Source organism: Mustela putorius, unplaced genomic scaffold (genome assembly GCF_011764305.1).
Source record: "Mustela putorius furo isolate JIRA1106 unplaced genomic scaffold, ASM1176430v1.1 tig00003867_pilon_pilon_pilon, whole genome shotgun sequence".
Lineage (NCBI taxonomy): Eukaryota > Metazoa > Chordata > Mammalia > Carnivora > Mustelidae > Mustela > Mustela putorius.
Genome location: NW_025422019.1, coordinates 1,343,815 through 1,359,765, shown reverse-complemented (window position 1 = coordinate 1,359,765; position 15,951 = coordinate 1,343,815). Strand labels below are relative to the sequence as shown.

Below are 15,951 nucleotides of genomic sequence, written 5' to 3'. Positions count from 1 at the left end.
ATTTTGAAAAACCTTCCCTACTCTAGATTCCAATGTGAGAATCTGATGACTAATCACCATTTTAAAAGATGGGAATAAAATTCTTCCTGAAGGACAGAATCTTTTCTTTTAAACAGAGAATATATCCAAATGTTTCTGCCTTTCCTTGAGTTCTAGACTGCGGTGTACTATATTATATGAAAGTAGATCCCCTAGACTTTATAGGTTTAACCATTTGCTGTTTCCAATATTCATGAGCAATCCCTGAAGGGACGGGACAGCAAGATGCAATTCTGCTGACTCACACCTGCAAACACATGTGTGGAAAGCCTTAAGCAGCCAAGCACCTGTAAGTCAATGTGGCTTGTTTGTTCAGTCTATTTACTGTGTCTCTACTTGTAGTAATACACAAAATAACATGCCTAGAACTGAGTTGTCCAAATAATAAGCCCCTAAATACTTGTAGGCTGCAAAATGAGTGACAGACTTAAGGCTCTTCTGGGCCTTGGGCAGTTGGGCCAGTGGCTTCTGGCTGCTAACAGCTCCACTGGTGCTATTTACTCCCATGTACCAAAAAAAGAGTTCTCTTCTTCAGTGTGACAAGCAGAATGCGTTGCAAGTACTGTGCCAGCAAAAAACTCTCGTATCCGAGAAATCAACTGATAGTCCAGGGACAGAAAATAAAGTTATGGTTCTGTTCTGAAAGTAGTTCTAGATAAACTAAGGAAGAGAATGCTACATTTGGGAAAACTGAGAAATAGAACAACAATCTGAGCAAAGCATGAAATCTAGGGCACAAAGAGATCCATCATACTAAATTTAATGAGAGAAAATATGTAGCATCATTCACAAACTTGGAAATTCAGTAAGGCTAAGATCATGTAGGTCTGGCCCATATATGAAACTTGGCATATGTATAATTCATTTTAAGATTGTTGATGAACTATTATTTCAGTAAAATTATTTCAGTGACAGCCTATACTTTGAAGAGATAGTTGCTCTTATAAAACCAAGCAGAGCTAAATGAGAAACATGATCTAATAACTCTTCCTGAATAGTCCTAGCTTAGTTTTAAGATTGCTAAATCTATAAGATTACTCATCTCCATTTGTGATGTAAATCAGTTCTAGCCAATTAACCATTTAATCTTATCTTCAAGAATCTGGATCCCTATTCACACCTATTCAGAATTATCCTTTTGTTTCTAATTTAAATATATATTGGTCAAAAATCTTCAAAATTTCTATGGCATTTAATACATCCCACCCATCAGTTTTCCAAAGGAATTTAAAAAAACAAATTTACTTTGTCAACAGGATCTTTGAAATAAACAATTAATTATTCATGATGATAAGAAAGAAATTAACTGCTGATCTTGTGAAACAGGATGATTATGACCACCACTACCAGATACTGATCCACAGTTTTTACTGACCCATAAGCTTAAACTGCAACCTGATGCAGGAAACATATAATTCTTTTTTTTTTTTTAAGACTTTATTTATTTATTTGACACAGAGAGAGAGGTCACAAGTAGGCAGAGAGGCAGGCAGAGAGGGAAGAGGCAGGCTCCCAGCTGAGCACAGAACCTGAGGTGGGGGCTCCATCCCAGGACCCTGAGATCATGACCTGAGCCAAAAGCAGAGGCTTAACCCACTGAGCCATCCAGGTGCCCCGAAACATATAATTCTAATAAACAATCCACTTAAAGACCCATAAATCAAATCTTTTCCTAATATATTACCTGTTAAATTATATGAATACATGTATTTTTAAAGGGGTAAGTATAACACCATCTTGAAAATCAATTATTAAAATGTACCCTACAAATACTAAAAATAACATAGAAGGAATGACAGTTGACAAGTCACATTTTGCAACTCCTACTGAAACTACTGACTCGGGCAATGATTACCAATCTGTCTTAAAAAACCTTAGATAAATGGTTGAAATGGAACTGGATACTCTTTTTTAAAAAGATTTATTTATTTGAGCGACAGAGGGAGACAGATGGGGGTGAGAGAGAAAACATGAGCACACAAGTGGGGAGGGGCAGAGGAAGAGAATCTTCAAGCAGACTCACTGCCCACTGAGAGTGGAGCTGGATGTGGGGCACAAGGCTCAATCTCAACCCCATGAGATCATGACCTGAGCTGAAACCATGAGTTGGACACTTAACTGAGCCACCAAGGAACCCCAGGAACTAGATATTCTTATATGCCATTACTAATAGCTCAGATTACTTTCTGGTCTTCAGAAAAATACAAAACTTTACACTGGAGAAATCCAGATGTCAATCATCCTAATACAACATTCATTCTTCGTATCACTAATAGTGAACCACCAGAAATTGTATGTCTCCTAATCTAATTTAGATATCAGATCTAACTTGGAGTTAATAGGAAATAAGAGGATAAAGAAACAAATTAAACACCACCATGAGGATGCAATCAGAGAAATCTATGAGATGAGATTGTCAATAGAACTAGCCTAGTCTCTGTCAAATATATGTCATGTAAAAATGTTCTAGATTAGGGCGCCTGGGTGGCTCAGTGGGTTAAGCCACTGCCTTCGGCTCAGGTCATGATCTCAGGGTCCTGGGATCAAGTCCCGCATCGGGCTCTCTGCTCAGCAGGGAGCCTGCTTCCTCCTCTCTCTCTCTCTGCCTGCCTCTCTGCCTACTTGTGATGTCTCTCTGTCAAATAAATAAATAAAACCTTTAAAAAAAAAAAAAATGTTCTAGATTAAAAAAGAAGTAAGGGACATAACAGTTAAAGGTAATGTGTGATCCTGGACTGGATCCTGGTTTCATTAAAACAGCTACTATGGTTATTTTAAGAGCATTTAGAGAAATCTGAGGATGTAACCTATTTTAGTACACCTCAGCATTTTTTTAAATGAATTAAAAAAATACATAAAAATAAAAATGAGTTTAAAAATACAAAGATAAATGAAGATACTGAACAAAATTATATTACCCAGCTGTAATTCAAAACTTCCAAAATGTCCTTATAGTTTTACATTTTATAATCAAAGTTCTTGTTTTTCTTTCCTCATCTAAGACTTTAAAGAGAAGATGTCTATTTTCAAATGATATACTAACTTACCCCTGGCATATATTCCATAAATATGGAAAGTGTTTTTTCCTGGGGATCCCTCAAACAGCCATAATACTGAACAATTCGCTCATGCAGCAAATTTTTCAACAACTGAATTTCACACTCAAGTGCATTTACTTCCTGAAAGACAGAACTCACTGTTAAGTCTTTAAAGCACTGCTAGTAAAAGCAAAACATTTGAACTTCATGGACCATCAAGGTGATCTCATTCTGAAATTTTTACTTCCCAAGGAATAAACATTTTAAAGTCTCTAAACAGTAACTTTTTTAATAGTCCTTGATGGTATATTAAAGCAAAAATAAATCAGATTAGGAATATGAGCACTTAATGAGAAAAACAATTCACAGTACAAAGTAAATAAATATATCTAATTACAGACTGATTTATTTTGCAAATAATCTGTATGAAGAAAAATAAAAAATTCTACTGTGTTATATTTATTTAGTAAAAATGCTTCTTGTAAATGTGACAAAGCAGCTTGTGCAGTGATTCTTACCTTGCTGGTCTCAGGGCTATCAGGGTCAAACTGAACTTGTTTAACTGCCAATTCTCTCCCTGTATCAACATCATAACAGAGGTAGACCCTGCCAAAGGCTCCCTGGCCAAGCAGTTTGCCCAATCTCCAGTTGGTTGGAGCACGAGGCGCTAAAAAAGAACATCATCTTAAAATGAAACAGCCAGACGACACACAAATGGTTAAGGACTAAATGAATAACTGCATTACTGATATCCTTAACTGAATAAGCTTAGACATAATAAGGGAAAATCATGATCATTCTAATTCACAATGATCATCACTTTGAAAATTTTTTGCCTTAGTCAATTTTCTGAGAGTTTGAAGCACCAACAAGTTCATATATCCCCATGTCTTATTTTTTCCAATGAGATTATATTCCTCCCACAATTAAAAATGTAATAGCAGGGGTGCCTGGGTGGCTCAGTGGGTTGAAGCCTCTGCCTTCGGCTCAGGTCAGGATCCCAGGGTCCTGGGATCCAGCCCCACATTGGGCTCTCTGCTCCGCGGGGAGCCTGCTTCCTCCTCTCTTTCTCTGGCTGCCTCTCTGCCTACTTGTGATCTCTGTCAAATAAATAAATAAAATCTTTAAAAAAAAAATGTAATAGCATCTTTCACTCAATCCAGAATACCACTGATTGTCAGATGCACTATTTCTAATCTTTACTGCAGCAATGTTTGTAGTTATTTTTCCATCTGCTTACAATGCAGAAAGCTGGAAAGAGTATCATTCTCATTCTAACAAGAGAAAATCTTGAAAGCAGCCAGAGGGGAGAATAAAGAAAAATACATACACACATAAATATACGTACATAAATTATAAATAAATACAGAAGAATAAAGATAAGAATTACAGCAGACCTTTCCTCAAAAAGCATACAAGCCAGAAGAAAATGGAGAAATAGCTTTAAAGTGCTAACAGGAAAAAAAAAAACCTGCCCAGCATTCTATACCCAGAAAAAAAAAAAAAAATCTTTCAGGAATAAAGGAGAAAAAGACCTTTTTCAAACAAATGAAAGCTGAAAGAATTCATTACCAGCAGAGAAAGGTTAAAGGCAATTCACAAATCACAAGAAAGGTTAAAGGCAATTCTTTTAAGAATTTGATACCTGGTAAAATCCCGGATCTACATAATTTATTATCTATAAACTCCTGGGTCTACAGAAATAAAGTGATGTTCTTTACATCACATCTTTACATCACATCTTTACAGAAATAATGTTCTTCTCTTAATTTTTTTTTTAATTTAAAAGATTTTATTTATATATTTGACAGACAGAAATCACAAGTAGACAGAGAGGCAGACAGAGAGAGAGGAGAAAGCAGGCTTCCTGCTGAGCAGAGAGCCCGATGCGGGGCTCAATTCCAGGAACCTGAGATCATGACCTGAGCTGAAGGCAGAGGCATTAACCTACTGAGCCACCCAGGCGCCCCTCTTATTTTTAATTACTTCCAAAAATAGCTGTCTAAAGCAAGGTCACAAATGTAAAAGTCAAATATGACAAGACTAGCACAAAAGGGATGAATGTGAAGTATGCAAATATTGCTGCAATAAATACCTTTGAGCACAAATCTTGGTATGCACTACTTACATGATAAAGTCCAAATACTCCATAATCTGGCCTTAATTACCATCGTAGTCCTTTTCCTATTGTTTCGTAAGATATTCTCCACTTTAGCCAAAAATGAACTATTCCCCATTCTCAGAACATGGCATGTCTTCCTGCAGATATTACCTCCTGAACTGGTGAATCCTACTCACATTTAAGATCTAGATTAAATACTGTACTATAATCATTTCTCTACACACCATTCTCCCCAGTAGATTACATCTTAATGGTCATATTTAAATAAATGACAAGTTGGTAACAATTTTACTAACAAAAGAGAAAAGAATCAGCTAAAGTAATTAGCAGTAATACTGTGCTTTTATACCTGATATTCCAACCAACTTTAGAAACATGCTTTTTATCTTTTTTGAGAAGTGTGCCTCACCCTGACACTGATTTGGTATTTATTGTTTTTAATACTATAAAGTTCTGCGGAAGTTCTACTAAACATTCACTGTGCCAATTTCTATTACTTACAGCGGCTGGGTGGGCTGATGTCCATTACAGTCAAAGTAGGATTGTCTATGTCACTTCCCCTTCTTCTTATTCGACTATCATCATACTCTGGGGTAAAGATACTGCTTCCACTGCTAGTACTTAAAGAGTGATCAGTAGGACTGAAACTCACAGGAGACCGGAAGCTGGTCCCTTGGGTCCTTCTAGCTCTTGGAAAAGTTTTACGACCTACAAAATCAAAATATAATTATCTTACAATTTTACTCATGTTCTAACTGAATGTATTTAAAATTTGTACAATAAGGTACAAATGTCTGTCTTGTGACTAGACTTGACAAGGCTAAGAAATAGAACTAGCAATGCTTATTTGATTACATGTTTTAAACTTAAGAAGAGTATTAAAAAAAAAGAGAAAGAGTAGTATTTTTCTTTTAAAGGTCAAGGAAAATATCCTTAACACTGAATCATGAAGTCAAAAATGAAAATACAAGGTATAAGGAAGAGAAAAGGTAAGGAACAACAACAACAACAAAGCAGAAATGAAAAGTGGGGAAAAACAGGATCTGAATATAAATTCAAACAATCTCTTTTGTTAAAACATACACATGCATTCATAAAATCATTGCTCTCCCTTACTTCTGTACAAAAAGAAGAAAAAAATCTACTTTATTCTTATTTCCAATTGTAAGAAAATGAGAAAATTTATAGGTAGCATTTTTTTTCCTTGAAAGTACAAAGCAAGTATGAATTTCATCATCAAGGAGTAATTTTCTAGTTAATATCATTTTTAATTATACCTTTTCTTTTAAGGGAAAGGTAAGTATTATGAGATAAGGTGGCCTAAACCTAAGACGTTATTATAGTTTTAGTTACCTAATTCCTTTAAAAAACTGTTTTCAACAGAAAACTAAATGATTTAGGAACAAATTTATTTCTAATGGTTTATGGTATTTTAAAATTTCAATATTATTTTTGAGTCTTTAATTTTATTTTGAGTCACAATTAGTCTTGTGGTCTAATTGCCAGAAACTTACCATCATTATAATCTTGATGGTGATATGAAACATGATACCTTCTTGGGTATGTTCCTCCTTTTCCAAATTTCTCAAAGATAGGGTTATCATAGTCTATTGAAACATAAGAAAGTTATATGTTAATTTAAAAAGTCCAATATCTCTAATTTTTTTAAAGATTTTATTTATTTATTTGACAGACAGAGATCACAAGTAGGCAGAGAGGAAGGCAGAGAGAGAGAAGGGAAGCAGGCTCCCCACTAAGCAGAGAGAGAGCCCAATTCGGGGCTCAATCCCAGGGCTCTGGGATCATGACCCAAGCCAAAGGCAGAGGCTTCACCACTTAGCCACCCAGGTGCCCCCAGTATCTCTAGTTTTAAATAAAAAACACATTTACACATTTTTAATTTTTTTTTTTAAATTCCCCTCTTCCTCCCAGCCAAAGCATTGTTTAATGACATAAATATATATATTTTTTAAAGATTTTATTTGTTATTGGACAGAGAGAGATCACAAGGAGGCAGAGAGGCAGGCAGAGAGAGAGGAGGAAGCAGGCTCCCCACTGAGCAGAGAGCCCGACATGGGGCTTGATCCCAGCACCTTTGATCATGACCTGAGCCCAAGGCAGAGGCCCAACCCACTGAGCCACCCAGGCGCCCCTAATGACATAAATATTTAAACACACAGAATATGGATAGTCTAACCTGAAAATTCCTGATGATTATCTGGGTAGCTCTGTGCCCTAGGCATTCGTGATTTTGGATAGCTCTCTCTAAAAATAAAAAATGTCACATTAAATGAACAGAAAGTATGTAAATAAGACATTTAAAATATCAGTATCTGTATGTATGTGTGGAAATTATACCTATAAACATACACATAAGAATAAAGGAGCTCAGTTTGAAATGTTAACTGAGAAAAAGAGACTTTTTTTTTTTTTAAGATTTTTTATTTATTTATCAGAGGGAGAGAGGGGGAGAGAGTGAGCACAGGCAGACAGAATGGCAGACAGAGGCAGAGGGAGAAGCAGGCTCCCTGCTGAGCAAGGAGCCCGATGTGGGACTCGATCCCAGGACGCTGGGATCATGACCTGAGCCGAAGGCAGCTGCTTAACCAACTGAGCCACCCAGGCGTCCCAAGAGACTTCTTTTTTAACACTTATTTGGTGCATGGAGGCAAAAGCCTGGCTTTTAAAATTAACCCATAGGGCACAGCAGTAAAAATATAAGTTTTGGAATTATGGTTGCTGGCAAACACCTGTGTTTCAAAACAGTTCTACCACTTAACTAGCAGTTGCAGCCTTGGAATACCTATCAACTTACTAAGACTTACCATATCTATAAAAACAAGATAATAATTTCCAACTCATCAAGTGGGTATGTATGATGCATGGTGCTAAGGACAGTGTCTTTAAAATATTAAGTGCTCAATATACAGCTTTACATTATTTTCCTGAATTTCTTAAATGTTGCAGTATCTATCTTGAGGTAGACAGGGGCACAGACAAAGGTTTCACATGCACAGGTGAAAGAAAATTAAATGTGTATTCCCATAAAATATTAGTTATATTTTCAGAATTTGCTCCAAAAAGAAATCCCAGAGGAGAGCAAATAAGTAAAGATTTTTATGGACTCTGTGTGCTGCATGTAAACACTGTTTATTGATACCAGGAGAGGAGGAACACCTGTAACAAAAAATTCATAGTTGTAACTTCACCCAGGTTATAATTCTGAACAGCTATTTCACAAAGTACTTAAGTTTTAAATGACAGCCAACATACTGGGCCACAACTACCAAGAAAGTAAGCTACTAATTTGGTCCCAGAATGAATGAAATTATGAACAGGTGAAACAACTCAAGAAACCTCCAAAACTCAAAGTATTTTTTTTTTAATTTATTTGAGAGAGAGTATGCACATGTGCACATGCACACATGGAAAAGGTGGGGGTGGGTAACAGATAACCTGAGCCAAATCAAGAATTGGAAGCTCAACCAACTGCACCACCCAGGCATCCCACCAACGGATTTTTAAAAGTAAACTCCATAAATTCTAAGTTTGCATTTAGCTTCAAACATAGAATTATGGTAAGCAGAAATACTCATTATAATCAAGTTTTCATTTTACCTAATAAAGATACTGAGTCCCAGAAGGTTAAGGGATTTGTCCAAACTGTGAAAAAATTCATTTGCCCTAAGTATAGAACAAGTATCAATTACATTCCTCACATATTATATATACACGTTTACCCGTATACAGTAAAAAATAAAAACTACAATCAATATTACCCATCCAAAGGACTATCAAGTGATGGACAACTTCCTGAGCCAGAATTTTCAGGACTGCTTAAAGACAATGGGTCCAGCATCTAAAAAAATAAAGAGTTCCTCCATGATTCAATGTGATATAACCAGAAGTTACCAGTTTCTTTTAAACAGCTTTATTGTGATATAATTCATATAACATAAAATTCACCCATTTAAAGTGCACAATTTAGTGGTTTTTAGTATACTGCGAGCTGTGCAACTCTCACCAGTATCTGAAAACACTTTCAGTACCCAAAAGACCCCCTATCCAATAGCAGTCACCTCCCCCTGAGTTACTAATTTTTTAATGTTTTAAAAAGTGATCCCTTATAGGTAGGTAACTGCAAAATTTCCTAAGAGAAAAATATTTTTTCTATAGACTATTAGCTAAATAATTAAAAGCTAAAAGATTTCACATAACTTTGCTCACTGAACACTGAACAGCCCCACTCAAACTGAGAATAATGACACCATGACTACTACATAATACTTAAAAATGTTTTACAAAGTTGACAAACCTAAGCTTCACAAAATTAAATATCTGCAGTTTACTGGATCTTTCAAATGTCAAAAATCTGAATGCTAACCCCACATTACAAACAAATGCTTTCATTTATTTATAGATGAGTAGAGTAAGAAAACCAGCCTTATTCTAGCTTTTTTTATACATGAATGCTCACAGGCTCATGTAACTTAGTTGGCATTTTCCTATGTGTTTTACTATTTTGTTCACTTAAGAGGGAAGATATGGGATGGGAGAGAAGATCACACACTCACACACATACAAAATACCAACCAAATCACACAAATCCTGACAACATCCCTTTAAGTGAAATGAAAAATGTCATCCAACTTTTGCTTACTTGGTCCATACTCTCTGGAATGAACTCTCCTTCACTGTTGATACTGGTGAATGACCCATTCCGGGCAACCTGGTGTAATTCATCTGGAATGTATCCTGGGGGTGGGGAGCTTCTATCTCTACTAGTGGGACCTCAAAGGAAAAAAATTATACAGTTTTATAAATATCAACTGGGAACTAAGTTTTGTTTCAATTAAATATGCACACAAGATTTCTGGACTGCAGTACCAATAATTTTAGCCACTAAAATTCAGTTTTTATTAAAACTTATCCAAACATTTCTATAAATCTGCAAATGTATTTATACCTTTTAAAATTTCCACCCTACTATAATAATTAACCTCACTGTAATATTTATTTATACTTATTAGATGGTATATTCCTCTAACGGGGCTGATATTATAATAAAGATTTTAAAGATGCCACTGCTTCTGAACTTCCAAGGGTCATTTGTACCTAGATATATGTTACCCTTTAACGGGATTTATGGAAAGCATCATAATGTAGTAGAAAAAATGTGGGCTTTAGACCTGTTTAAATCTCAGTTCTAGTTATTCACCAACTGTATGTCTTTGGTAAAGTTGCCCAATCCCCACCAACCCATTTCCTCAGCTGTCAACACAAGACTAAAGACACAAGTTCTCTTACAGAACAAACTGGTGGTTGCCAAAGGGAAGGTGGGTGTAGGGATAGGTGAAACAGGTGAGGGGAATTAAGAGTATGCTCATCTTGATGAGCACTGAGAAATGTACAGAACTGTTGAATCACTAAATTGTACACCTGAAACTAACATAACACTTTATGTTAATCATACTTTAATTTAAAAAATAGATTAAAAAATACATAAAGCCAGCACTTCGGTTAAACAAACAAAAAAGACTAAATCCTCCTTTGCAAGGGTATTATGGTGGTAAAATCACTCATACTGAACATATGCTCTGCATATTTGGCCCATGATGCTCTTCCTGTTCCCTTTCCTTAATCTTTAGAAACCTAAAGTGTATAAACAACTAACGAATCACTAAACACTACATCAAAAACTAAAGATGTATTGTATGTTGGTTAGCTGAACAGAATAAAAAAAATTTTTTTTTTAAAACCCACAGAAACCTCCCCTGGGGATAAAAATATATGTTTATAAAAAATAAAAAATTAAAAAAAATTAAAAAAAAAAACCCCACAGAAACCTAAAGTGAGATTACTCTTAAATTCCTTAGGCCCTGTTAGAGTATTTTCAAATTGGAATTCTGGCTTTTATTCTGGGATACTTTAAAATTGAGTTTTATGATAAGCCATATTCCTGGCATTTAAATTTCTTCACAGTTCTGAAAATGAGAAAATCTAATGTATTCATCTAACAAATCATATAATTTCTTATGAGACAATAATCCACTTTATTTTTACCTGATTTTATAGAAATAATACTATGTTTATTAACAACTCTCCCCTTTTCTCTGAATATTTTGAAATTAAACTACTAAAGATACAAGAAAGTTATATGAGCATTTAAGTTTTGGTCAGGTTTAAAGCAAAAAGGCTTTGCCTTATAAAAAGTGGTCACTGTAAGTATATGTCAGGATTTGTTAGCGAGGAGGAGATAGAGAGAAGGAGAACAAAATGATTGCCAAGGAATGTGCACAGAAAACATAACTTTCTACTTGATTCTGAAATTAGGAACTCAACTCTGAGCCAGAGGTTAACTTAAGCCTTGTAACACCTATGATCACACTGTCCCTAGTATTTTTATTCCTTCCATATACCCTTGGTTATAAAAGAAGATCAATATACTCATTCCTAAAAGGAGAAAGGGAAGAAAAACTGTGAAGAAAGTTTCTTCATCTCCTTACTTGATAACCCATCTTTCTTTTCATTTATTTATTTTATTTTTACCCAAGTCTAGTTGATATACAATGCTAAAACAGCTTTAAGGTATACAACATAGTGATCTGACAATTTTAATGCTCGCCACTGGTTAAGTGTAGTTGGCATCTATCACCATGTTATTACAATAGTATTGACTATATTTCCTACATTGTGCTTTTCACCTCCGTGACTCATTTTATAACTGGAAGTTTGTACCTCTTAATCCCCTTCACCTATTTTGCCCAACTCTCCATTCCCCTGATAAATGCTCATTTGTTCTCTCTAATAGTCTGGTTTTTCGCTTGTTAATTCATTTGTTTTGTTTTTTAGACTCAACATGTAAGTGAAATCAAATGGTATATGTGTTTCTCTGACTTATTTCACTTGGCATAATACCCACTAGGTCCATCTGTTTTGCCACAAATGGGATGGTCTCATTTTTTTATGACCCAGTAATATAGCATGTGTATATATATATATGTATATATATACACACACACCACATCTTTATTCATTTATCAATGGACACTTAGGTTGTATCCATATCTTGGCTTATATATAATGCTAAAATAAATACAGGGATGCATATATCTTTTCAAATTAGCTTTTCTTCCAATTTCATCGCATTTCATTTTCTTTACCAAAAGACACAAGAAAAGATGCTCAACATCACTCATCATCAGGGAAATGCAAATCAAGCCACAATGAGATATCACCTCACACCTATTAGAAAGGAACAGAAGATGAATAACGGATTTTGGAGGGTCCCATACACCAATTTAATCTTTTCTTTTGTTATTAACAATCCTCTTCTGTTACTAGTCTTGGATTCCCAACCACATCTCTTATTCTGCCCCCTCTTCTGCTTTCTCCCTCTTACCTGTTTCACCTCCTCTTCTACTTTTCCCTTTCAAATCCATCCCACACATTTGTTTTCATGCTGTCTTAAATGATCACACTCACTGCCCTATCTGTTAAAAAAACATTTACACCAGTGGTTTTTGAGCAATGTAATACTTTTAACATAAAAAATGCAGATAATTAAGGTTTTATACTAACTGAAGAAGATACACAGAACTAGGGAGTTTAGAGCTCCTCTGCCTTGACCACACCTCTCTACTAGACCTCCTTCAAAACTGACAATACAGAAAATCCATTGTTTCTTTGTATACTACATGCTTAATCTTAACGATCTATTATTAATGATGAATACTGAATACTAATAAAGCAATAATCTGGAAATTCTCAGCAATTCATTCTGATAGGACTGCAATGACTAAAACTTAGAGAAAGACTTATGAACTTGGTCCATCCATTAATTTCAGTATATTAGAATTACTTCTTTTAATTTCTTCCCTCCAGTTTATTTGTGTAATTAAAACTTCTTTGAGGGGCGCCTGGGTGGCTCAGTGGGTTAGGCCACTGCCTTCGGCTAAGGTCATGATCTCAGGGTCCTGGGATCGAGTTCCGCATCGGGCTCTCTCTCGGCAGGGAGCCTGCTTCCCTCTCTCTCTCTCTCTCTGCCTGCCTCTCCGTCTACTTGTGATCTCTATCAAATGAATGGATAAAATCTTTAAAAAAAAAAATAATAAAAAAATAAAACCTCTTTGAGGTTTTACTTGGATTTTTAAATATTAAAATACCCTAAGTACATAAAGAAAACAAATATTTAAGTTGGAGACTGCTAATCTTGTAACACTTGATATAACTTTTCAAGGAACATCAGAAACTAGAACACAGTTTAGAAAAATTAGAATACAGAGGTAAGCTGCTATTTATCATGGTTATGTTTAGGTGTTACGTACATTAAAGGATGGAGAAGAAATTGAGAAACTGCCCATTTTATGGTTCAGACAATAGCATTCTTACCTATTATAGAAAGTCGCTTTTTCCTCTCTGCTCCAAATACTGTGTTATCTAAATCTTCTAGTGATGGCAATGGTTCTAAATTAGTAGCCTACAAAGGAAAAAGGATGATTAATGCTATTCTTCCCTTTTGGGGCTTCAAACAGAATCCTTTCCCCTACCAAATACAACCCAGATATTCTGTATTATTTATAGGTCTTACCAAATCTATTCTCTGAAATTTTAATTGCAGCATAATCCTTCCTAAATTTTTAGTATTTCTATTAGTTCCAGATGTGACGTATATTATACGTATTTATAATTCTGCCTACTTGGTTTTGAGGAGCAAGGATAAGCTATAGCAATTCAGTATTTCATTATACTTAAAAAGAATCAATGATTATAGAATGTAACTATGTTTCATAAACTGACTTTCACAGGCATTAATGCTATAATCCTTACTGAAAGAAATATCAATTCATACCTGTGCACTTCCGTTTATTACAAGTAATATCTTGAGGCTCTTCATATGAATACTACGATCCAGCAGTTCCACAGCTTTGTCCAAGTCATCTTGGGTAGTTAATGGAATTACCAACTAAACAAAAGGAACATAATTTATCATACAACTACCCCACCAGGTCAAGTCCTTTCAGGAGCATCTCTGTTACCATGGAATTACAAATTTCAAAATACCCTGGCTCTGTGAATTGTCAGTGTAATGAAATTCTGAATGAATAAAGGTATTTAGATTATTTCACTCTTCCCATCCTAAATCCCACTAAAATCATAGACCGAATAAGGACAAAAAAAACTTTTTTTGCTTTATTAATTAAATTCTAGAAAACACATTTAAAGATTAATTTTTAATGATATTCCCATAAGGCTGCATTCCAAAACAGCATTAAAGAACACGCAGGAAAAACTATATAAAATAAAAGAACTATCTTTCATCTGCACTGATTAATCTCACATTTCTCCCTATAGCAACTATGAATTTGCATTCTCAATTACAGTACTTATCAACATCACAAATACAATGAATCTATAGGGTTGCCATGGAGGGGGCCACTATCAATGTATCTGCAATCTACAGTCCACTTGGGGCTCTCATATCTGACTCTGGTGACTTGACCATTAAACTCTAAACAGATAAGCTAAATGGGCCAGCCATCCAAAGTAAACCCTAAATATGGGTATGTGCTTTCACTAGTTCTCTAATGGGTCAGATGTTATAAAGGACAAAAGCAAGGTGCCTAGGTGGCTCAGTGGGTTAAGCACCAGACTCCTGATTTCAGCTCAGGTAATGATCTCAGGGTCCTGGGATCAAGTCCCATGTCAGGTTCCACACTCAGCAGGGAATCTGCTTGGGGATTCTCTTTCCCTCTCCCCATTTTGCCCCCCTTCCCCCGCTCACATGCACACATATTCACTTTCTCACTAAAATAAATAAATCTTTAAAATAAAGGACAAAAGCACCTGAGAAGTCTATGAAAAAGCATGCTTACACAACTTAAGAATTAAAACTTTTTTTTAAAAAATGTAAACTTAGTTCCTAAAGACAACTATCAATAATCTTCAACTGTATATTCCATCTCATTGAAGGATGGACAGAATAAAAATGAACATATACCATACCTGCTGCCCAGCTCTATTTAAGTACAGTATAGAAGCCTTTCACAAATGTAAAGGCCTAGTTAGTTTGGGGCCTTAACAGTATAAATTCCTTTAGGACAAGGACACTAATAAGTGACACAGAACATGGCAAAGAGCAAACACTTGGTGAATACTGTTTTGTTTAATGGATGTCATAAGGTAAAAGCTTCATCTGTAATCAAACCTATTAGCTGACACGGTATGCATTCTCTGCTGATTTCTTTATGGAAAATAACTCTTATTTTAATAAAGGCTGTCAAATACAAATAATGTGAATTCTGGACTAATGTGAGTTCTATTATGCAATCCACTTAAATTTACTTAATGTGTACATGAAATTATATTCCCAATTTCTTTTTTTAGCTACTTTAGTCATTTTGTACTATTCCAATTTACCCACTAACCAGGCCTTTTTTTCCTCTTTGAGAATTTTTCTCAAATAGAAAATAATAGAGACAATAATAATAAAAATATAATAATATATAATTAATAATAGAAAAATAATAACTGGTTCACAGAGTAAACATAAAAGGAAAAAGAATATCCTTTCATTTTCCTATCAATTATGAACCATAATAATATACCCTGTTCCCATCTTTAGTATTCTTTTTAATTATATTTTAAGCACTAGAAAACATTTTAAAGCAATGAAGATTTTTTTCCCAGTTTTTCATTTAAGGGGAAAACCCGACTATTTACTTTAACTACATATTCATTAATAATTGGATT

The 15,951-nt window shown here is 34.9% G+C and overlaps 1 protein-coding gene across 1 annotated transcript in view; it reads right to left on the bottom strand.

Moving 5' to 3' along the window:
* MAP3K2 (mitogen-activated protein kinase kinase kinase 2) overlaps positions 1–15,951 on the bottom strand; it is an 85,214-nt gene that overhangs the window by 16,593 nt on the left and 52,670 nt on the right. Inside the window, exons 6-14 of the mRNA XM_045066531.1 lie at positions 14,051–14,164; positions 13,591–13,678; positions 9,860–9,990; positions 8,979–9,058; positions 7,397–7,464; positions 6,714–6,806; positions 5,701–5,907; positions 3,596–3,744; positions 3,087–3,218 (exon numbers count right to left, since the gene is read on the bottom strand). Coding sequence (XP_044922466.1) covers positions 3,087–3,218; positions 3,596–3,744; positions 5,701–5,907; positions 6,714–6,806; positions 7,397–7,464; positions 8,979–9,058; positions 9,860–9,990; positions 13,591–13,678; positions 14,051–14,164 — 1,062 coding nt within the window. The remainder of the gene's footprint in view (positions 1–3,086; positions 3,219–3,595; positions 3,745–5,700; positions 5,908–6,713; positions 6,807–7,396; positions 7,465–8,978; positions 9,059–9,859; positions 9,991–13,590; positions 13,679–14,050; positions 14,165–15,951) is intronic.